Source organism: Panthera pardus, unplaced genomic scaffold (genome assembly GCF_024362965.1).
Source record: "Panthera pardus isolate Hobbes unplaced genomic scaffold, ASM2436296v1 HiC_scaffold_20, whole genome shotgun sequence".
Classification (NCBI taxonomy): domain Eukaryota; kingdom Metazoa; phylum Chordata; class Mammalia; order Carnivora; family Felidae; genus Panthera; species Panthera pardus.
Window position 1 is genome coordinate 91,106,411 of NW_026526766.1, and position 23,373 is coordinate 91,129,783.

The 23,373-nt window shown below is 62.3% G+C and overlaps 1 protein-coding gene and 1 non-coding gene across 3 annotated transcripts; one reads left to right on the plus strand and one right to left on the minus strand.

Annotated features, from left to right (window-relative positions):
• The first annotated feature begins 1,067 nt into the window (after positions 1-1,067).
• Positions 1,068-1,193, plus strand: LOC128778740 (U6atac minor spliceosomal RNA). Its single transcript, XR_008424465.1, has one exon. It is a non-coding gene; the product is annotated as a U6atac minor spliceosomal RNA (small nuclear RNA).
• Positions 1,194-3,886: 2,693 nt separating this feature from the next.
• On the minus strand, positions 3,887-23,354 carry WDR5 (WD repeat domain 5). 2 transcript variants are annotated; one of them, XM_053908509.1, is made up of 14 exons: positions 23,255-23,354; positions 20,195-20,387; positions 19,480-19,588; positions 19,080-19,153; positions 18,619-18,708; positions 18,292-18,381; positions 18,033-18,116; positions 14,679-14,734; positions 10,940-10,986; positions 8,493-8,568; positions 7,703-7,736; positions 7,306-7,380; positions 6,701-6,788; positions 3,887-5,659 (listed from the first exon to the last, which is right to left on the minus strand). In XM_053908509.1, the coding sequence occupies exons 2-14, from the start codon at positions 20,273-20,275 to the stop codon at positions 5,559-5,561; spliced, it is 1,005 nt and encodes a 334-aa protein (XP_053764484.1). In that variant the 5' UTR covers positions 20,276-20,387; positions 23,255-23,354; the 3' UTR covers positions 3,887-5,558. The 2 variants fall into 2 exon arrangements, with proteins under 2 accessions (XP_053764484.1, XP_019290487.1); XM_019434942.2 differs by lacking the exon at positions 23,255-23,354 and adding an exon at positions 22,562-22,903.
• Between the last annotated feature and the right edge of the window lie 19 nt (positions 23,355-23,373).

Below are 23,373 nucleotides of genomic sequence, written 5' to 3' on the forward strand. Positions count from 1 at the left end.
CCCAGGCGCCCCACCATTAGACGTTTTCTAATTTCAAGTTTTCTAACGCAGTTTGAGAAACGGGTATCCAAATGAGCACAGAGAAACGCCATACAGCTGTTCACAGCCACCCAGAGTGGCCCCTGCAGGTCTGTGTTCCTTCCTGTGACACATACATATGCGCTGACACCCGCACGTGCACGCGGGTGTCCATGCGTGTGGGAGCGCAGGATCACGTGCATGGTGAGCACACGTTATGCACACCGGTGCACGCGCACACGCGTGTACACCGTGCCACACGTGCACCCACACGTTCCGCGCACGCACGAGTCCATCCACCGCACACACGTGTACACAGCGCACACCGCCTCTCACACGTGCTTGCTGCACACGTGCACGCGTACGCACACACGCCCTTCCACGGCACGCGCGCCCGGGGCTAGGGCCCTTCGGGAGAGACAGGAGGGGAGCGTCGGCTTTAAATCTCCAAGCCCCTAGCGCGCAGCAGCCCGCTCCGGGGCTCGAACCTGAGACCCACGAATTGCGCGCAGCGCTCACGGAGCATGCGCGAAGTCGCGCAGAACCGACTCCGGGCATGCGCGGACCGCGCCCCGAGCGCCCCGCCCTCCCAACACCCACAGTTCCAAGCGCAGGGCCGTGTCCGGAAGTCCGTGGAGCGGATCTTCGTTCCTCGTCCTCTGATTCGCTTCAAACCACTGCCATTTCCGCAGGAAGTGCCGAGTCTCTGGCCCACAGTCCGCGGGGCGTGTCGCTTAGGAAGTGAGCGCCGGCCCTGTTTTGTTTCCGGGGGAATCTGGTTTTCTGAAGGACGCTCGGGACTTCCGCGCGTCCCTCCCAGCCTCTGATTGGCTGGTTTCATGAATATATTAGGGAAGGGGAGGCAAGTTTTTCCACGCGCGGCAGCGCCTGTGGGGATTTGAGCCGCAAGGTGTGAACACGGGTGGCTCCGCGATGAGGGCAGGCGCCTCCGCCGGAGTGTCTGCACGGGGCGCGCCGCGCCGAGTCGCCCTGAGCGAAAGGTGGCCAAGGCAGAGGCCTTTAAATGTCGCGCGGACGGGGGCAGAGCTGTGTTGTATGAAAGGAGAGAAGGTTAGCACTCCCCTTGACAAGGATGGAAGAGGCCCTCGGGCCTGACAACACGCATACGGTTAAGGCATTGCCACCTACTTCGTGGCATCTAACCAACGTTTTTTGGGGGGACCTGGGGCGGGGCCTCCTCCGCACGGTGCCAGGGCCGCAGGACCTGCTCCCCAATAGCGTGTACTGTGCTCCCTGCGGCACCCCCGCCACCGTCCGCGGGTCGGTGTCGCCCAGTCCCCCCGCCCAAGGCCGTCCTGAGCCCCTGCCCGTCAACCTGCCGGCGGAGCGCCGCGTTATCAGGACAAGGGGTGTGACGCTGACTTAGGCCGCCTCGAAGCTTCGGCGACGGCGCGCCTCTGGTCCACAGAGAGCCGCACCTGCCCCGAGGGCCGTTACCCCGTTTGCCAGTCTTGAATCCCCCCGCACACTGATCTCGGCATCCTGGCTCCTGGGCAGGTGTGCCCAGCTCTCTGCACCGCCCGTGACGTCCCACCGCTTTCCTCGCCGAGGGAAGCAAATCCTTTGGCAAGTGTGCATTTCATTTGTAGGAGTCGAGCTGTTTCTGTCCCCACCACCGGTCGGGCTGGGTGTGAGGCTTGGGGTCTCCTCCTGGGGCCTCGGCAGCCCCCGGCTGTACCTCTCTCCCTTGCGTGGGCCGTGACGCGGCAGTGGACAGCACCACGGGCCGGCCCTTCGGCGACGGTGCCTGCCTTCCCTCTGCAGAATCCGGTCCCGGGCCGCCGCGAGCCCTTCCTGAGCCCCCCACCCGCAGTCACGCACGTGCGGGGCGAAGGCATCGCAGGACGTACCGCGACGTCGTGCACACGCTTTGGGATACCTTAGATTCCCAGGGACGGAAATCCCCAGAAAGGCCACCTGAAGCGTAGAGAGGGCGTTCCCCCTTCATGTCCAGGGCACAACGTGCTCTGTAAGCTCCACGGTGCAGGGCTCGCTTAACGACCCAGGAACGTGTTTATCGACTTAAATAAAACCAACCCGGCCCACAATTCCACTGCTAACACTGCAAAGAGGGGCGCCTGGGGGGCTCCGTCGGTTAAGCGTCTGACTTCGGCTCATGCTCTCACGGTTCATGGATTGGAGGCCCGCATCGGTCTCTGTGCTGACAGCTCAGAGCCTGGAGCCTGCTTCGGATTCAGTTCTGCTTTGGATTTTGCTTTGGGTTCCCTCTCTCTCTGCCCCTCCCCCGCTCATGGGCGCGCGCATTCTCTCTCTCTCTCCCTCCCTCCCTCCCTCCGAAATAAATATTTTTTAAAGATGCAAACAGCACCATCCAGCTCGCATTACCTATCAACAGTGGGGGGAAACGGTCAGCCTCCGCTCTCAGAGCACCAGAGTCAGAAGCTGCAAACGCGGACCCGGGAGCCCATAGGACACATGACTGTTTCCAGGTCCGAGGTGACGAGCAAGCAGCAGACTTCAACCAACCAGGGCAGGCGGGGTCTTGCTGGGGCCCTGGTTCGCACCAGCCAGCCGTGGAGCACGTGTCCGCATACATGGACACGCACACAAGTGTGTGAACACGTGCGTGCCACGTGCACGCGAACCTGTACACACGAATCTGCATGCGCGTGAGCATGTGCGTGTGCGGCACGCGTGTGAACACGTGTGTGCACACCTGTACACATGAAGTGCATGTGTGCGCATGTTCGGGTGCGCCTAGATACACGTGAACGTGCACACACGTGTGTACGTACGCGCTGAGCTTTTAAGACAAGCGTGGAAAGCTGGACACCCGATACTTAAGAATCCGCATCTGAGGGGCGCCTGGGCGGCTCCGTGAAGCATCCAGCTCTCGGTTTCAGCTCAGGTCGTGATCTCAGTTCACGGGCTCGAGCTCCGCGTCGGGCTCTGTGCTGGCAGCACAGCGTCGGCTTAGAGTTCTCTCTTCCTCTCTGCCCCTCCCGTGCTCACGCACGCACCCTCTTTTACGTGTGAAAGGGGTTCTGAGCCAAAGCTTCTGGAGAATTACCTTTTACAGACACTGTATGCACTGCCTAAGTCACCAAATGTCCGGGATTAATAAAACCACTCGGGAGGGACACGGGAAACGAGAGGTTTCAAAAGCTGGAGTTGAACGGCCCCGGGGCTGGCGCAGCTGGAGGAGGATTTGACGCTTGATCTTGGGGTCGTGAGTTCAAGCCCCATGTTGGGTGTAGAGCTTGCTTAAAAAAAAGAAAGTTGAAAAGATAAAGCCAGGAAGACGTCCTCTACGTTTACACATGCCTGAAATGATCCCCAACAAAGTCTTACCTTTAACGAACATACCAGAAGATAATCCCCCAAAGCGTTAGTGGGAGCAGCAATCCGGGTGGTTTATTTTCTTCTCCTATTTGTTTTACACTGTCCGTAACGAGCACGAATGGTTAACTTTCTTTTTTTTAAACTTTTTTTTTAATGTTTTTATTTATTTTTGAAGGAGAGCACGCGCGCGCACGAGAGAGAGAGAGCATGAGCGGGGGAGGAGCAGAGAGAGAGAGGGAGACACAGAATCGGAAGCAGGCGCCAGGCTCTAAGCTGTCAGCACAGAGCCCGATGCGGGGCTCGAACTCACGGACCGCGAGATCATGACCTGAGCCGAAGTCGGACGCTTCACCGACTGAGCCACCCAGGCGCCCCCACAAACGGTTAACTTTCACAGTAAGAAAAGGTAATTTTTAACAGCTACGAGCTTTCCTGCAGGGCACGCTGGCCTGAGCAGCAGAAGGGCCGTGTCACCCGCCCGCCCCCGCCCCACCCCCACACAGCTGCATGGTAAAAAGGTAAAAAAAAGTCTTCTGGGACAAAGTTACAAGACATGAAAATCTTTATTTTTAAAAGAGAGATGTATCTTTACACAAATCTACAACAGAGAATTCAAACGTAGAAAAAATAAACTATATCCAAGGGCACAGCGCTCCGCGTCCACACCCCTCTGCTCCGAGGGCCGAGCTGAGCTGTCACACCAGAACCCACGAGACAGTCCCAAGGTCTCAGGAACGTTGCCGACCCACTCGGCCTCCGCCTTTCCTACCAAAATACGCTGCCAAGTGGGTTTCCCCGGCCCCGGGTGCTGACCGCATTCTACTGCAGTTCACCTCTGCACAGACAGCCCGCCCGCCGTCCGCCTCCGGGGAGAGGACGTGGAGACACAAGGGAGTCCGTTTCCAGATGCCCTTTGTTAGAATCGCCACCCCCGTCTGAGCAACCACGGCCACTGGGGGGGAGGGGGGGGCGGGAAGCCTGTCGAGAGCAGCCCCGTTTCCCCAGCCCAGGACCCGGGGCCCCAGGAAAGGCAGGGCAGGGTGGGGGTGGGGGGGCCGCTGCACACAGGGGTCCCCGAGCCTGGCAATCCCAGCACCGCCCCCTCACCCCGCTCTCCCCCCATACCCCTTCAGGAAGCCGTGCCACCAGAGGCTCCCGCCCCCGCACTCGGGCCGCGGAGGTGGGCGGCACCCGGCTCCCCGTGTCGTGCCAGCCCCGGGAACCCCACGAAGCCCTCGGGTCCCGAGGTCGGCAGTGGGGAGACGAAGCCCAGCCTGAGCCGAGCCTGCACCCGCGGCCTGGCCTCGGGGCCTCCTACGGCCGAGCCTTCACGCACACGGCCGCCTGCGACGTTCGACGGGACACTTCAGGGACACCAGCTCCCTTCCAGCTAAACGGAATTCCCGGGTTTGCCCCCGGAACCCCTCATACATCCCCGGCCCACACGGGGAGGGGAGCCCTCCTCCGTGGCGCCGGGCTTCCCGGGCGGGGAGGGCGCGGGAACCCTCCACTTCCTGCCATCGGGGAGACTTTTCGTGAAAAGGCCAAGCGCCGACAGGCTTCGCGTGAGAACTCCGTCGCCACGGCTGTGCAGACTCCTACCTTTTATTACAGCTCGTGGGGGCGCGCGGGGGGCACGCGGGGGGACACAGGGATGGTACCAGAACAACGCCACGCTGTCCGCACGGGAACCACAAACTCCCACACACAAAGGGTTTTACACGGAAAGAATCTTACAGTGTTCTGTGTTTTCCGGAAAGACCGCACACACTGGGCACGACTACAGCAGGAACCGGTGACCGCGGACCGTGTCGCTAGAGCATCTACTGAACAGACAAGGGGGCCGCGGGGACGGCTGCTCGCCGCACTTGCACTGGGTAATAAGATACCAGAGAAGGTACAGAACATTTACTGGAAAAAAACACAACTCATGATAAATTGAACTTCACCCTTCTGTAATAAAAAATTAAAAATTTGTGTTGACTCTGTTTGAACACAATACAGACCAGAAACCCCCAGACAGCGTGAGAGGGATCGGCAAGAAATGTCACCAGCAACCTGTAGAACCTTCTGGTGGTAGACACCCCCTCCGCCACATCGTCCTCAGCGGTGGCTCCATCCAGGCCCCTCCCGACCCCCAGGCCCGGACGGAGGGGCCCCCTCCAGACACCGCGCTGCTCGCCGACCGGCCGCCTTCCCGCCAGCCCCCGCGGCGCCTAGCAGTCGCTCTTCCAGAGCTTAATGGTCTTGTCGTTCTCCAGCGCGGCCGAGGCGATGATGTTCTCCGTCGGGTGGCAGGCCGTGGAGATGACGACGTCTGAAAGACAGACCGCCGCTGCCCTGTGCCCCCTGGTGCCGAGACCCGCTCTGCCACCCAGGGTCGCGCCCCCACCGCCCCCGGGGTCCCAGCCGCTGACTGTGCTGCCCCCGCCGGGGACGCCTCGAGGGAGCATGATGGCCGGGTGGGACAGTGGAGAGGCGGCACCACGTGCTAGCGGGCCATCGGGGAGGGCTCCGAGCAGCCTGGCCCACGGCAGCGGTCCCCAGAGGGGACACAGGAGCACCTGCCTCGCTGCGTGGACGTGGCCGCTCCCAGCGCCCCCCACCACTGCTGAGCACGGCACACTCCACCTCCACCAGGAAGCCCCCCACCTCTGTGTGCTGGCACCTGGGCTAATTCCAGAACCTTCCCTCTTCCCGTGTAGCTTCAAAGGGGCCTGAGTGTCCTGGCCACACCAGGAGCCAGGAACGACCGAGGCACGGGGCTGCTCCCGAGGAGCTGGCCGCGAGGGCAGAGCACGCAAAGTCGTAGCTGGACTTCAGGTCTGAGCTGTGTCCCCAGTGGGTGGAGGTGACTTCAAGGGACCAGAATAGAGCACTTGTGCCAAATTTTCAAAGGATTTGACAATCACCCTCCCTCGGAGGGCAGGGCGACCAGCACAGGTGGCCCCTCACAGCCGAGAGGCGTGCGGAGCAGGCCCGCAGGGAGACAGCGGGTCGGCACCGGGAGGAACCGGAGCCTCTAGACCACAGCAGATGTCCCTTGGCCTGCGCTAGTCTTGACGCGGGACAAAAGCACGGGCCACGTCCACACCGGAAGCCACGGAGCCCGCACGGACTTTGAGGACAGGCGCCAGGAAGACGGCCACGAAGAGAGGTTCGAGTTGAGCCTGGCCTTGGCCGGATGGAAGCTGGGACAAAGCCCCCTGCCGACCGCTCACGGACCAGTGGCGTCGCCCAGGCCACCAGAGGGCGAGGCAACACCAGAGCAGCAGGCGGCACAGCACCACACTCTGGTGTCCCGGAAGCCGTCCCGGCGCACACGCGGGCACGTGGCTGCACACATCCTCGAGCTCACCTGTGTGGCCCTGTAGTTTCTGTACGATCTCCTTGGTCTGCAGGTTCCAAATGTACACCAGGTTGTCCTCGGAACCAGACACGATCCACTAGAGCCGAAGACGGGTGAGAAAGACCCAGGTCAGAGCCGGCTCGCGTGGAACCCACTTCGCCCCGACGTCCACACGCGCTCCGCCCCCGCCCGCACACGACCTCGAGGCCACGCTGGGCCGTCGGAGCTTCCTGAGACCTAAAGCATTTTCTCAAATCACCACCCCTCCGGGTCACACCCATCTCCGCCCAACGCCACCCCCCTCCGCTCCAGTCACACGCCGCCTGGCGAGCGCGAGCGGGGCCCGGGCTGGGCGGGAGGCAGCGCGGCCAGTTGGGACCCGGCACCGGAGCCAGGCCCCGAGCAGCAAAGCGCGTACGGGAACCGTCGCCCTGGGGACGCTCTGCCTCCGCGAGACCCGGGAGCAGACGAGCAAAGCCGTCTGTCACGGAGGCACCTGCTTTGCTCCGTGGGCGCAGGAGAGCGTCTGTGGCCACGTGAGCCAAGCTGTGACAGGGTCACCTCTCAGGACAGCTGGAGAGGGGGAGAAGCTCCTTCGCTGGGGGAAAACTCACCTTCCCACCAGTGACAGAGAAATTTGCAAAAATGCAGTATTTCTCATTCTTGTGGCCGGTGTAGGTCTTCAGGCACTGAGAAGAAGGTAAGAGAGCCACTACGTTCACCAAGTCAACAACTCCCTGCACTCGGGACAATCCCCGCGTGAGCAGCGCAGGCGTCTCGGCCGACGAACCTTAGCTCTGAAAAGCACTCCAGAGACATGGTGCAAAGCCACGCGGCTGAAGCTTTAACTTACAGGCTCGCCACCTGCTAAGTCCCGAGTCTGAGAAACGTGCCCCAGGCCAACCCGACGAAGGTCGCTTCCCCGAGCCCCTCTCGCTTCAGACCCCGGCTCGGCTCTGCCACCGGCCAAAGCCACAGCCCAGACCCTGCGAACCCGCCCCCGGCGCTCACCTTCCCCTTGCTGTAGTCCCAGAGCTTCAGCGTGCTGAAAGGCAGAGAGGGGGGCGGTCACCTGCATGCCCGCGGGGGCCCCCCGAGCGGGACCAGGTCTGTTGGCACCGGGCATCCCCACGGCCTCATGTGCAGGGCAAAGCCAGGGGCCGGGCCCCTCACCCTCCGCAAGTGCGGGCACCCAGCACAGCAGGCACACGGCCGGTGGTTTGAGGACTTCACAGTGCAAGAGCCCCACGCATTTACGGTTCAAAGAACTACAAGGTTCTGTCACCAAACAGAGGCTGCCAGGGGCTCCCGGGGTCAGTATGTGGCTCGTTCCCACTACAAGAGGGATGTGGAGAACTTTGGTTCCAGAAACATCCAGAACCAGATTTCAATGGCTGCAAAAAATCCCCTCCTCCCCAGGCAGGAATTCACTCTTCCCAAGGGTGCTGATGAGAAGTGCTGACCGCGGGCCCTCCTGGGGACGAGGCGTGGCCCCCAGAGGGCTGCCCAAGGGCACACAAGCAGCCAGAGCCTGACGGCCCGCCCACAGGGGGCGACACCTGCTCCGGAGTTTGTGGGGTGCCGCCCAAGTGCTCACGGGCAGAGCCAGAGTCACCGGACGAACTTGGACCCCAAACCCTTCTTCAGATCAGCCGGGAGACCCAGCCGCCAGCAGAGAAGGGGCCCTGGGTTGAAGAACGCAAGGACCTTTACTAGATGTAGACATCTTCTATCTTTCCGAGTGTAGTTCTGGCAGGAAACGCATCCCGGGCCCACCCCATGGGGAGGTCGGAACACTTACTTGTCCAAGGTTGCAGCCAGGATGTACTTGCCGTTTGGAGAGAACTTCACAAAAGACACAGGTGGGTTGTCGTCATCTGCGTGGAAAACGCAGACGCGGGCTGATGCGCGAGCGATGGGCCTGAGCCCCGAGGAGGAAAGGGGAACGGCACCCCCATCACCACACAGGACCATCCAAGTGGGGACACGGCCACCAGTGCCCACGCCACCACCCGGAACGGGTCCCCGAGGAATCCAGGACACTCCCGTCACCCGTCCCCGTGCCGGTCACAATGGCCGGTTCTCCTCGGGTCCCTGATGGGGCCCAACTACCCCTTTGCCACCAGGGCTCGAAGAGCAAAGGGCCCGTGGCAAATCCCACAAAGGGATGCCCGGCCTTCCACCAACACGGGGCTGCTAAGCAGACCCAGGGTCAACGTCCTTACGTGCAGTAAGGTCTGTAAAGGCCCCGCTGACCTGGGCAAGTGTCACCACTGAGGGAAAAAGGACGTGGGCGAATCAGCTCAGGTGTTTCCTGTCGCCTAGTCAGGGCAAAAGACCTGTCAATTCTCCAAAAACCACCTTCTGGCAGGAGACCCACGTCCTTGCTTCTGTACTCAGGTCTGAAAGCTCATGCCCGGCGGCCTGGGAAGCTGGGTGTTAAGAGCCGCCGTCAGGGGCCGCCAAGGACAAGGCCAGCACTTGCGGCCGCGTGACGGCCCTGTGACCCTCACGTCGGGAGGCGTGCGTCCCCCCTCCCAGGTGAGAGGGACGGAACTGGGGCCATGCACCCTGGTGCCCGAACGGGGGGAGTGGTGCGAGCGTTACCACCTCGAGGGACCTGGCCCCCGGGCACTGGGGGCCGCTGCTCCCTGCGACAGCTCCCAAACACTGCAAAAGCACGGGAGGAGGCGTGAGGCCACACAGGGCCGTCCTCGGTCACCGGGGCCACAGCAGGAAGGCAGGCCCCATAATGCAGACGAGGGGTGGTCGTACCAGGCTCTCTAACCCGGAAAGCTCTAATTCCTGAGACCCGGTGTCAGGAACGGGGTGGGACAGGGCTACGCGCCGCCCCCTCCCTCGCGGTGGGTGCTGCGGAGCTCAAGGCCCGGCGCTGGCACCCGCCTGCTGCCGGTTGGCCAACTAGGCTGTCCAGGCCTCCGTTTCCCGCCTGCCTGTGGGCGGAGCGCCCCGAGGGTCACGTTAACATAAGGACACTTGACAGGGCAAGTGCCAGGCAGCCTGAGAGGTGCAAACGGTGGCGCCGTCCCGCCAGGCCTCTGGGGACAGATGCTGCGGACTCAGCGTGATGTCGTATCCCAAAGGTGGCCTCGTAAACCGAAAGAAACGGCAGAACGGTTCCCATCCCGAAATTCCCACGTTGAAGTCCTGACCCTTGCGGGTCAGCCGATGGGGCCCTATGTGCAGACTGGGCCCTGCAGAGGGGGGACGAAGCTAAAGGGAGGCTGGTGCGGGGGACCCTGAGCCAGTCGGACTCGCATCGGTACGACAAAAGAGGACCGGACACCAGGGAGGCACACGGAGGAAGGGCCCCGTGAAGACACAGCAGGAAGGTCGAGGAGAGGCCGCGGGACACAACCAGGCCTGCTGGCGCCCAGATCTCGGATTCTAGCACCGGGACGCAGGGAGAAGTTTCCGCTACGCCGCCCAGCCCGGGGTGCTGTGCTACGCTGGCCGGGGCTGACGCGTCATCAGGCCACGTGCGTTCCCGTGACAGCCCAGGGAAGGGTGCCAAGCCGAGGACACGGCACCCCCCCGGGTGGGCGGTGGGCCAGTCCCCTCCCCCGGGGCCCCCCAAGTCCCCCTGCAGCACAGAACTCGGTATCACCGGCTCTCTACCTCACGCTTGAACCTGGAGCTGCAGGGAGCCTCCGGGCTGACCCCGGGCGACCTACCGCCTCAGAACCCTCCCAGGACGCCCTCCCCATCACCTTCGGAGGTCTGGGGCCCCGCAGGGGCCCAGCACCCACCCTCCAGCCACACATACGCCCTGCCTGCTGGCACCACCTGTCTTCCCAGTCTGCTACGCCCCCGGCCGCCAGCAGACGGGGCGCACTTCAGGACTGGGGCTCAGTCACGTGCGCTCAAGGAACGATCGAGGACAAACCCCCACGCGGGGTCTGCCGAGTGAAGGCGGAGGGTCCAAGGGGCTCCGAGGGCCTTCAGAGGACACGGCACGGGGCCCAGCCTGGAGAGGGGACTTCGCGGGGCCAGAGGCCATCCAGAAGGAGCTGGCAGGAGCCGGAATCCATCCGCAGAGGAGGACTCCCTCCTCCTCCCAGGACTCCCAGAGGGAGCAGATCCAGGACAGAGGAGAGAGAGGGCCTCCCGCAAACCACACAAGACGGAGGACGGAGGACGGAGGACGGCGCAGGCGCCCTCCGCGGCTGGCCGGGCGACCGCCACTCGGGGGACACCCAGCCTGGACGCGACGCCAGCAGCACTCACCGATCAGGGTCTTCAGGCACTGGCCCGAGGCGGTGTCCCAGATCCGGCTGCAACACAGAAACGGCAGCAAGTCTGTACAAACACATCAGCACAAGCAGCCCGACGCGCCCTGGGTCCTGAGCAAACGTAGGTCTGGGGACGGACACCCCGAGTCGCGGTTCAGTTTGCTCAACTCTTCTGCGCCATCGTCCCTCACCCGGGGGCCACCACGGGCGCCCCAGAACAGGCGTGTGCACCTGCTCTGCCACCGGCAGCCGGGTCGCCAGCACACGGGGGACACGGGGAGCAGAGGCCGCGGCACAGGGTGCCAGGAGCCTGACCCATTTTCTGGCACCAACATCCCAAGTCGCCCAGGAGAGGGCTCGGTTCTCACAGAAAAAGACTAGTGCAGGGGATTCTCTGGACACCCTCTAGTTCAGAAGGGCGCGCAGAGAGCCGCTACCCCAGAATGGACGAGCCAGCTCTAGCAAGCATGTTATTTCCGCCCACGCCAGCACCCCACCTTCAGCGGCAGGTGCCCGTGTATCAGCGCCTGCCCCTCCAGGGCACGGCTGCCCAGCAGTGAGGCCACCGGCTCACAGGGGACACGTTACTTTCCCAAGTCCTCTCCCACCTTCCCACCCCTGCCGATGTGCCCTCCTGTCTGGGACAGCACCCCGCATCACTGGCTGCCGGGAACTGGGGGGGGGGCGGGGGGCAGTGGGTGGCGGCAAGTTGGCTCCCGCGACCCGCTCTGCTTGTCCCATCAGGTCCCTCCTCTGGGAGGGACGCCCCGCGCTGGGCTCTGCGGGTCCCAGCTGCCACCTCCCCACCTACGCTGGGGGACAACCATCGAGTGTTCAGTCTGACTCTGCTCCCCAACCGCCAAGTGGGGGTGGCGGGGTCCCGGGTCAAGGCAGCCGTGAGGGCCACAGTCAGTACCAGTCAAGTGCCAGGTCAGTGGCCCTTAAATTTTGAAAACAAGTAGATCATCCACAAAGAGCTGAGCCTCCATCCGGCTCTCCCACGGCTGATTTTACTTTCTCGGCCGCTAACCAGGAACCCCCAACACTGAGTGAGAGGCGAACGGGCCAGCTCTGCGGCTGATTTTCCTAGAGACGGTTTCAGCGCGTTACCACTTCTCGTAAAGATCGTAGAGTTTCCAGTAAGCAGGGTGCCACACAGGCCTCCTTGCTAGAGTCGTACCCGGGGACGGTTGCCAGATCCTAGCAGGAGCCCGCCTGGCCTCCAGCAGTAACAAACCACGGAGGTGGCCTCCACTTTGTGGAGACGTTACGCAGATTACGGACTTCTCTGGCGCCGATCACGTTACCACGACCTCTCAGTGTTCAATAAACCCACGTGGTTGTGGATCACTATCTTCCGACGGGCTGCTGGACTCAGCTTGCGGTTTCTTTGGAATTCTGACATCGATATTCCGCCACGAAGCGTCCTCCGTGGGTTTCTCTCTGGACTAGCTATGCGGCCTGGAGAGCAGGGGCAGGCCGGACCCACCACATACATCACATCGGGGCCCCCGTCCTGCTCTGTGGTCCCAACGTGCTCACGGCCTCGGAAGTCGGCCGACGGAGCGGGACTCCCCGGCCCCAGACCACGTGCAGGCCCTCCTGGGCCAACTCGGAACCCGGAGGGAGCTACCCAAACACACGGCTCAGGGTGGACGCGTGGTCTCCTCCTCCTGTCCCCCGGACCCGCCACGCCTGCGCCCCGCGTTCTGTTTTCACCCCACTTATTCACCGTTTCCTCACCGGAGCTTCTAGGGGTTAACGCCTACGCCTTCCTTTTTTCCACCGCTTTTCCCCTTTCACCATCTGTGTACAAATTTCTTCTTCCCTTTTTTGGGGGGGTGCGGGGGGTGGGCGTAGCCTCTTCCAATTTCTTCGGGAAGCTCTCAGAGCCAGTCTGCAGGTGGCCCGGAGACTGTCCCGAGCTCGCAAACACACAGCCGCGGCGTCGCTCTCGCCCGCCAGGCCACACACGTTCTTCCAAAGAGCGACGCGGCCCGTCGGGTGGTCGCCGAGGCCAGAGGCCCCGCGTGCACCGTGAGCACAGGCCTCTCCCATCGGCGGCGCCTGGCTCACTCCACGCCTCTCTCTTCCCGGGTGATGTTCTTTCGTCCCACTGACACAGACGTCGCTCTACTTTGCGCCTGCCGACACTGTCCGCCCGCCAGTTTCAAACCTGCTCTTACCATTCTGTTCTGATGAAACGGGGGGGGGGGGGGGGGGGGTGGCGGCGCCTGGACGCCTCAGTCGGTCAGTGTCCAACTCTTCATATCGGCTCAGGTCATGATCTCACGGTTTGTGAGTTCAAGCCCCGGGCTGGCTCTGTGTTGCCAGCACAGAGCCAGGCCCAGGATCCTCTCTTCTCCCTCTGCCCCTCCTATACTCTGTCTCTCTAAATAAACTTAAAGGAGGGGCGCCTGGGTGGCTCAGTCGGTTAAGCGTCCGACTTCGGCTCAGATCACGATCTCACGGTCCGTGAGTTTGAGCCCCGCGTCGGGCTCTGTGCTGACGGCTCAGAGCCTGGAGCCTGTTTCAGATTCTGTGTCTCCCTCTCTCTCTGACCCTCCCCCGTTCATGCTCTCTCTCTCTCTCTGTCTCAAAAATAAATAAACGTTAAAAAAAAATTAAATTAAATTAAATAAATAAAGTTAAAGGAAAATAGAAGGTACACAACTTTATAAAAAAGAGAGAACGAGAGACGAAAGGCTTTCTCCCGCGAGCCCGGTGGCCTGCACGCGGGTGACCGCAGCACACGTTTCAGCTCTCCCGCGACACTTCTACGCGTATCACTCACGTGCCCCCCGTTTCCTCGTTTGTTTCCTTCGTACTGAACACAGACCAACTCCCGGTCGCACTCTCTCCGCCTTGCAATCGGGAGGCTCTTGAGCGATCGTGCCACCAGCGGCCGCTGCCTCCCCGCCCCTCCCGGTGACCGGGCCTGACGAGCCAGGACGCGGTCCCTGCAGACCCAGCCTGACGCTCCCCAGCCCCGTGCCCCCATCACGGAGTCTGCCGAGTTGAACGGACAACGCTGACTTCCACCCTCACGCCTCTGGAAGAATCCTCAACACTCAGGTTACAGGTCCCAAGCTCTACGAGCGTCCTTCATGCGGCCTGGACCGAACGCTGCCCGCGAGGCCACGTCCCCTCGACCTCCTCACCTCCTCTGTGGCGGGATCTCCGCTCCGCTCCACCCACTCAGGACGGGAGCCCGGTCCTCCCAGGGTCCGCACGCCACCCGCGCCCGTGAACTCGTCAAGGGCACGCTCTGTGCCCACAAAGAGGAGTCCTGAGCAGAAGCGCGTCCCCGGGCCTCCCTGTACCGGGAGCCCTCCCCGCGCCCTGCTGTCCATCCGGAGGCAGGGGCTGCCGTGTGTCCGTCTGCCGCAGCCCCGTGACAGCCGTAAGCTCTTCTCGGGAAACACCCGCTTGCCTTGTTTTCGCTACTGTCCCCCCCGGGGCCAGGACGGCACCTTTAAATAAATGTTTGCTGGGGGGCCTGGATGGCTCAGTCGGTTAAGCGTCCAGCTCTTGGTTTCGGGTCAGGTCACGATCTCATGGTTTGTGAGTTCGAGCCCCATGTCAGGCTCTGTGCTGACAGCTCGGAGCCTGCTTGGGATTCTCTCTGCCCCCATCTCTGCCCCTCCCTGCTCGCTCTCTTTCTCTCAAAATAGACATGTAAAAATACATAAAGACACGTTTGCTGAGTGAATGAGGGAAGTCCTTGCACTTACCAGAGACCATCGTAGCTGCTTGACACGATCAAGGATCCATCCCGATTAAAATGAACCTGAGAACAGAGTGCAGAAAAAGGACATTTACTCCCAAGTAACGAACACAGACTGCGCTCCGCTCGCGAGCGCCCTGCACGAGCGCGCGGGCATCTTGCCGAGCGCGGAGCAAACAACGGAACCCCTGTTCGCTTCGAATTCTGGTTTCCTGTGGAGACTGACGGACACACGAGCTGCACGGACAAGGTGACTTCACCTGGTGTGTCCAGCAACAGCGCCCCGGTCTCACCACGGACGACCCAACTTCGAAAGAAATCCCGCCGGAGACACGGGTCGAGTAGCTAAACCACTTACTGCAAAAGGTGTCCTTGAAAAGACACAAGCACGACTGAGCGACCCGGACCCGGACCCGGACCCGGACAGAGGCCCAGCCTGTGCGAGCCGGCGTGCCCACCACTGCCGTGAGGTGGCCTGACCCGGGCGACCAGCTGGAAACCACTGGCCCTGACCTCACGTCAAAGAGAAAAGCCGGAGAGAAGAACCCACGCGCTGGGTAGGTACCACAGGAACGCCCTCCGCTGCCCGCGGCAAGGACCAGGAAGCCCGGACGCCCGAGCCTCAGGACAGCGGTGACCCCGTATCTGCTGGTCCTAGGAGCTGACCGGCCTCCAGCACCCCACACCTTGTGTCACCTGAATGCCTAACTCCGCCCACCCCGGGGCAGCGACTTCGCGGAAAGAAACGGCAACCTGACAAGTCCCTGTCTAATGACTGCTTGGTATGTGTGCTTTTTTTCCTGCTTTCCTCCAGCTGAATCCTGGTGGGACTAAAGGACTCACAATGTCAGGAGTTCACACCTTTCTGAGGCGATCCCGCTTCCTGCTACCTGTGATAGGCTTTCTACATAAAACAGAGCCGCACAAAGGGCCGTGTGCCCCCCCCTCCCCCATGCCATGCGGAGTGGCGCCCCCACCTGGCACCACCGCCCTGCCCGCCAGGACTGTCCTGCTCCGGGCCCGCCCCCGGTGGCCACACTCTGCCCTTGACTCACAAGACGCCAGGAGCTCGGCGTCTAGTTGTGACGACCAGAACAATCTCTAGACTCTGCAGGACACCCCCTGGGGGCAAGCCCACGTGCCCCAGAAGCACCTGAGAGCTTGGGAAACAAACTACCGACCCAGGAGCCAGGCTGACACGCTCAGCGGCTGCCGACGACCCTCGGCCTCCGCTGAGGAGCCCCGCCGCCATGCGGACACTTTGACGCTCTGGCAGCTGCAGCGGGAAAGTAACAGGTGAAATGAACTTGGTTTTACTGAACTCAAAGTACCTAAGGTGTCACCTCAGCACGCGCCCGGTACCGAAAGGCACCAGCAAGCGCGTCCGTTCCCTTCGGTCGCACCAAATCTTCGAAGGCGGAGAGCGTAGTTCATCACGGCGAGACCTGATCTGGGCTCGCCGCAGGACTGCCACATGCGGCGGCGGCCTCTGCGCCGGCCCGCTCGTCCCCGTGAGGCCTCCAGACACCCGGGAGGCTGTTCTGTTTTCGTTCTGCTCCTACCAGGAGCTCTACGTGACCGTAACCACCTGCTCGCGAGCCCCTCACTTTAAAACTCACAGCAATCTAACCACGTTTGTCCCTGTCTTTGGATTCACAGAACATCCTACCAAGACCCGCCAGGCCGGACACGGACGAGCTGACACGGGTCCCCGAGAGCTGCGGCACCAGCCTTGCGCTCTGCGTCGTTCCCAGCCGCATCCAGGCACCCTGGACATCCCCGCGTCGAAACGTAAGCACCACGAAAACGCGAGAGAGGCAACAAGTCAGTACCTAACGGGGATGCCACGGCTCCTCTGAGGTGACCGTCCATCAGAGCTCTCTGCGGAGAGGACCCCCGGCAGACGGGTGAGCTCATACAGAAGCGGGGGGTGGGGGGGGGGGCAGGAAACAGGCTGAATGCAAGGAGAACCCAGGGCCGCTCCAGAGAGGAAGCTGACGCAGGCGTCGTCCAGTCGAGAGGGCACGGCGGCCAGACCCGAGCGGGAGGGCGTGCGGGGACAGGGAGCTGGCAGACAGGGCCGTGCCTGCAGCGTGAGGCTGTGCCTCTTGCACACGGGGTCTCAAGTTCTCCCTGCAGGAACCGTCACCCACCGCAGTCCTCGTCAAGTGCAAGTCGCAAGTGCCTGAGGGGAGCGCCCGCTGCCCACAAGGTGCCCCGGTGCCCGGGGTCCCAGGGTCCCGGCACGGACGCCACAGACGCCCGAGGAACCTTTCCAAGCGGACGGACAGCCGCGGCACGGGGCATCCTCACCGCTACTTGAGGGAACGTGTCGGAAGGTATGTATTTAAAAAGCCAAAACGCCACAGAGGGCAGAGAAGCCGCGAGCGGTTGGTCCCGCAGGGCGGGCGCTCCGGAGACTCTGATTTTCTAGTTGCTGCCGTTCTTTGCCTTTCTCTTTTCAAATGAGCACTCCTCACTTTGGTAGGAAGAAAAACCTCACAAACCCCACCGCGGTCTGAGCTCTGGGTCCCACCCGCAGCCCCCGCCACCACCGAATCGCAGACAGGGCCGGCCGTCGCGACAACTCATCTCCCGGTTCCTTCCCTCGGTCGCGGCCGGGCCGGTCTCAGAGTCCGCCGCGCTCCCCGCACCGTGAGTCCACAGCAGCGGGCGGAGCTCGGGCCTGGCCGGCCACGCGTCCGTGGCGGAACCCCCGAGCCCCAGGCGTCGGCCGGGCGTCCTCGAGGCCACCGCCGGCAGCACCCGTGTGTCTCCTACGTATCGGGCGCCGCGAGTGGTCTCAGTTGGGCAAGACAGCCCTTCCGAGGCGGAAAATGCTTTAAAAGCACTCACCTACACGATTTCAGAAAGTGAAAAGGACCATCTGCTCAGTAAAAAGCAGCACACTGTTTACACGATTCCTTCCCCTTTCCAGAAAAAGGCAAACTTGGCCAAGAAGCAGCTCCCGGCTCTTTGCCGACAAAGAAAGGAATCGTGTGGCCGTTTTCAAGTGCCGTGGTTTGGGAGCGGGTGTGCCTTTGACTCTGCACGTCCCCCTGCCCCGCGGCACACACAAGCACAGCCAGAGCGCACGCGGGGCCCCACCTCCTCCACCACCGCCCCACCGAAGCCAACCCCACTCAACACTCACTTCTCCGCGGCCACGCTTCCCGGCGCACGGCCCCTCTTCGGGCCTGGCCGCCGGTCTGGGGTTCAGTTCGGGGCCGCCTCACCCGGCCCCTCGCCTGCCTGTCCCACGGACCCAGGACAGGGAGACCTCTCTCGGGGTCGCCAGTGCCCACTCTCTGGCCATCACCCCGGTCCTGCTGCGCGGGGTCCACAGCCCAGTGGGACTTACAGCTGAGACGGGGTCCGAGTGGGCAGGCAGAGTCTTCAGGCACTTTCCGGTTTTCACGTCCCATATCCTCACGCTTTCGTCAAACTGAAGGCCAAAGAAGAGGGTGAAGCCGCTCCACGGGCAGGGAGCAGGTCCTCTGGACCCCGAGCCCCGCCACCACCATCCCCTCGGCCCCCAGCACTGACGACCCGAGGCTCCACTCGGCGCCCCGGGCTACAGTCAGGCGCACCCCGCCCCCACCCGGAGGCGCCACACTTACAGAGCCCGAGACGATGAGGTTGGACTGGGGGTTGAAGTTGCAGCAAAAGACGTAGTTACTGTGCCCCTTCAGGGTTTTCAGACACTTTCCCTAAAAGCAAGCATTGTCGGACTAAGGCATTCCAGGTGCTTATTTCCGCAAATGTCAGCATCAGGCCACGCCCACCAACACCCAGGCAGAGGCAGCCCGAGGGCACATCCTGCAAGGGGGGGGGGGGGCACCCCCTTGACCATGACAGGTTGGGTCCCAGACTCAACTCCAGCTCCCGCACCGTGCCCTTCTCCACACACACCAGCTTCCCAGGGAGGGAGGCCGAGGGCGGCTTACCGAGCTCACGTCCCATATCTTTAGGGTTTTATCATCCGAGGCGGAAACGAGGAGATTAGAATCTGAAGACCAGGCCACATCGGATATTCCCTGGGGAGGGAAAACACAGGGTCACCACCTTGACGGACAAAATACAGTTAACCAGCCAAAGTCAGAACATCCACCTAAAGATAACTAAGCGCATCACCCCAGCATCCCAACCCTCGAGCTACCGCTGGCCACACGGACGGAAGGCCACACGGGGCCCACAGGACAAGCGTGTTCTCTTGCAGTCAGGCAGAGACTCGCCTGGGAAGGGCAAGAGTGTCTGCTCAAAAAACAAGAGGCAGAGAGCTATCAAAAACTCGGGGGGAAGAAGCTTCCACTTTAACCTGCCGAGCGCCGGGGACGGGCCCCACCCCTGGGACCGCTGGCCCTGCCCCAGCGGGAAGTCAGTCTCGGCATACGGGGTGCACACCTACCAGCTTGTGACCAGATATGGTTTTCTCAAACTTTCCGTCATACGCTCCCCAAATTTTAATGAGCTTATCAGCGGCTGAAAGAAAGGAAGACAAAGGAACTGAGCTGCTCCAGTCATCCCGAGTACAGAATCTGGGCTGCCCACAAGAGCCCCGGGAAACAGCATGAACCCCTCAGGAGCCCCGCATGTGCTCCGTGCACGGGGACAGGCAGCGCTGTGGCACGGCTGCCCGTGCCCTGCCCTCTCCCCCAGGCCCCTGTCACTTCAGGGTGGCAAAGGGCTCCGGGTACGGCGGGGGCACGCGGCTTGCTGCAATGCCCCAGGGGCGGCGTCCCCGGCTTCTGGTCTCGGCCCAGACGGACTCCCGAGCACCGAGGCCCCGGTGATTGATAGATACGTACACGAACTCGCCAGCCACTCGCCGTTCGGGCTGAATTTCACGGAGGACACGGCTTTCGTGTGGCCAGCCAGGGTGAATTTCAGGGCATAGTTTGGTTTAACAGGAGTGGGCTGTTGAAGAGACAGTCCTAGTCATCAAACAGTTAACCGCTGTGACCCCCTATTCTGAGCTCCACGTCCATACTCCAAGTGCCTGCTAGAACTCTCTGGAAGTCACCTTTCAAACTGAACGTGTTTCAACCTGAGCTCACGACGTCCCCTCAGCCGCCCCTCACCCACCCCAAGGCGGCCTGAAGCCCCCTGCCACGGCCGCGCCACGGAGGCGCAGCAGGTGCAGCCTCCCCCGAGGCAAACCTCAAGGCTGCAGCCTTGCGTAAAGGCTTCTGCGCGCTGCCTGGTGTCCACAGGAGGGGTCTGCGAACCCGCCCTGGCGTCAGGACCGTGGAGCCAGGCAGGGCGCTTAGTAAGAGGCTCTGCGGGCCCTGAACGGAATCTTACGATCAGGACCGAGGATCCACGTTATTGATAAAGCCCCTTCCCAGGGGACAGGTCTGGGGATCCTCGACTCGGCAAACAAGCACTCGATTAGGTCTACGGTCAGCGACTAAAACCCCAGGATCTAACTGAGGGGGGACAGCAGACTTTGAAGTAACATCTCCAAGGCGCGTTCCAGCCTGTGCGCCCCTGGCACTTCCCCGGGAGCCCTCAGGGACGCGCCTTGCTCTGCGTGGCCGAGGAGGAAGGGGTGGGCTGTGCTCTGGCCGCCTCCGTCTCTGGCTTCTTCTCCTCCGTTGCCATGGCTCTGAAGCCCACCGGGCAGAGAGACGCGAGCAGGGGAGTTCACGGCTCCAAGCGCAGACTCACAGTGGGAAGGAAGAGCCGCCTGCTACTCAAAACCTACAGGGGGAGACTAAGGCCCATAAACAAAGCACATTGTGAAAAGTAACTCCCAGAGAAAAGGATAAAAACCTTTTGACCATCTCGCCGAGCCCTGTAGCAGACACGCCGGTCCCAAACGAGGAAGCCAGCGCTGGCCCTCGCTCTGCGCTAACGCTTCTCAGAGGCTAACAAACGCTTCTCAGAGGTGGACGCCCTGCCCCAGCCCCTTTTGTGATCGCAATCCAAGGCCCCAGCTTCAAGGGTGCCCCCTACTGTTACCCGGGTCCGTAGGAATGCGGCCCAGTCCAGGCAAACAAAATGCAATTTTTTTCAAAGAGCCCTCGAAACGTTTGAAAAACAAACCCACCCAAATTACAGGAGACCGAGCTGCAGGGTGTAGAAATTTGGGAACGCGTCCAAATGCTCACAAGCGCCTCAGCAGGGTTAAGTGCCGTATTTGAAAACACACAAGAGCAGCCCCCCCGGGGGTCCTCGCCTCCCCGGGGGGGCTTCTGGGCCTCTGGGTGCTGGGCGCAGACTCGAAGCTTGCCTCCAGGATGCCCGCAGCGCAAAAGGCACGCTGTCCCTGGTGAGGGGACCGCAAGACCCCGCCGGGAAGCGTAAACCAGAGCCAGCCCTGCCTGACTGCAGAGGCCCGAAGTGCCCACGCTGCAGCTCAATTAGGTTTCAGCGTGACAATGGAACCACCCGGGCCGTACGGCGGGCGATCACGGGAACAGACCCCGTCCCCAGCCTGCATGTGTCTCACAGAAGCGCACCTGGCGATTCCAAGACCAGGGAAGATGTTATTCAAGAGGGGAGCCACCAAGACATCCTCGCAGACAAGCCTGCCCTGCCGTCCATCTCAGCATTTACGCGTCGTCGTCGTCGTCGTCAATTCTAGCACTTACAACTGAAGGCTTGCCTGACTACTCGGCACACCAAGGCAAAATGGAAGCCACCGAAAAAGAGCACGTCTCAAAGTCTTCGTCCCAGAGGAGGGCAGAGAAATTACAAGGCAACACAGCTGAGCAGAGCACAGATGCGGCCACCAACGGTTACCTGTAGCAAGGCCTGGGGCTCACACCCAAGGATGGATGGTGCTGCGCCCAAAGCCCAAGGACCAGAGTGGGGGAGGGGCAGGTCCCACAAACGCGCTCAGGAACCGAGTGCTGGCACCAAGCTGGTGCTCAGTAAACGCTAGCTACTTGGTGATTAAATTTAGAGCAACCTGGCTGTGCCAGCTAATCCAAGTGCTGCCTTCCTTTAGGTGGGATGGACAAGTGGGGGAGGGGGGAAGCTAAGGAAGAGAGCTGCCAAGACTTTTCCCAAACCTAGCGTCTGAAGAAGGTACCAGCAAGGGTTAAAAGAGGCGTGGGGAAGAGAGGGCAGTGAGAACCGGCAGGGAGAAGCTAAGAAGCTTCCTCTAGGGAAAACGGGGAGGCAGCTCGGCAGCTCGAGGAGCCCCGACCTGCTCCTTTTCACATAAAAATCGAGACCCACCAGGAGGTGGGGCGTGAGTCCAGCAAACTGCCCGCCCTCTGGTGAGGACCGGAGGATACAATACCTAATCTTACAGAAAAGGTGCCCAACCCCTCCCTGCTCTGGCCCCATCCACGGATCCCTTGGGCTAGCAAAACATTACCATGCAAAAAATCAGGGGGGCCTCTAAGAATCCAATTTCTGGACTCAACGCCCCAGGTTTTCATTTAAGAGGGGGCCAGAGCCTCGCATTTTCCATAAGCCCTCAGGTGACTCCGTGGAAGCACCTGGGAGGTTGGTTAGGGACTAGCTCGTAAGGAGAGTCGGAGAACGTGAAGGCAATCAGGCTTGCAGGGAAGGCGGCTCAGAGCCCACCTCCAGAGCACGGTGTCGCCTGCCCCCTCTTACCACCCACAGGTCTCTTACCCTGATGAGCCGGACCACCCAAGGCTGAGGCTCCCAAACTTAAGTGCTCTCCTGACCTGCTTGTGAAACGCAGATTCCTGGATTCCACCCCAGAGAAGCGGCCCACAGGGGAGGTAATTTGGCGACTCACAGGTGGCCGGACCAAGAGTGGGGGAATACGATACGACTCCCCCCACCTGTTCTGCAACCTGTTCGCATTCTAGCTTCCCTATGTGTCTCCCGCGGGGCCGGGCCAACCTCGCAGGCAGTGTCTAGCACGGCACCTGCCAGAGTGTCTGAAGGCCCCGGTAAACGGACCTGGGAAGGTAGAAACTGGCACGAGAAGGCTAGTAGGCAGCGTCTCTGCCATCAGTCAACATGGCTCTGGCGCACCAGAATGGAAGGATCCCAGGCTCTACAGCAGGAGCCGGGGTCTCTCCGCACAGCCGGGGAGCCCGGGTTCTCGGGGGAGAGGCTGAGGGTGAGCAACAGGGGGAGGGGGCGTTTCTGCAGAAGAAGAGGGCGTCACGGGTCCGCGCGCCACGTCCAGGTACCCGTCGGTGGGTCTGGGGTCTTTCTTTGCAGCAGCGGAGAGCAGGGGAGACGCAAGCTGGTTGCAGAAATAAGTCCCAGTCCCCGGGCTGAGGGCTTGTCACCTGGCCGCTGGGGGAGGGGGCCCTGGGGAGTAGCCACTCGGGTGAGCGCCGGGGGTCCCCGGGAGGCGCAGGGGGGCCGTGAGGACACGTTTAGGGAGGGGGGGACGGAAGCTGAGTGCGGGAAGGGGGCCGCCCCCGGGGGACGGGGCTCGACGCGGGGGCGCAGAGCGGGCACCCGGAAGGGAGGCGGTGGGGGCGCTGGGCGCCTGCACAGAGAGGGCCCCGGCGGGGCTGGGCCAGGACCGGGGCCCAACCCGCCGGAACACGTGCGGCGGCGGGGCGACCCGGGGGCGCAGCCGGCGTCGGCCCCCGCCCGCAGCCCGAGTGCGGTCCCCTGCCCGGCGGCCCCGCTTACCTGCCGGCCGCGGCGGCGGGGCGGGCGCTCGGGGCGTCGCGTCGCCGCCGCCTGGGCGGGAGCCGGGCCGAGCTGGACGAGGCGGCGCGGGGGGGGCGGGGGGGGCCGGCGGTGCGCCT

Coding starts and splice junctions, on each gene's coding strand:
- WDR5 (XM_053908509.1), bottom strand. CDS start 20,275: ATGGCAACGGAGGAGAAGAAGCCAGAGACGGAGGCGGCCAGAGCACAG. Junction 18,709..19,079: donor CCATATCTGGTCACAAGCTG/GTAGGTGTGCAC, acceptor TTCCCTCCCCAG/GGAATATCCGATGTGGCCTG. Junction 10,987..14,678: donor AGCAGCTACGATGGTCTCTG/GTAAGTGCAAGG, acceptor TCTGTGTTGCAG/CCGGATCTGGGACACCGCCT.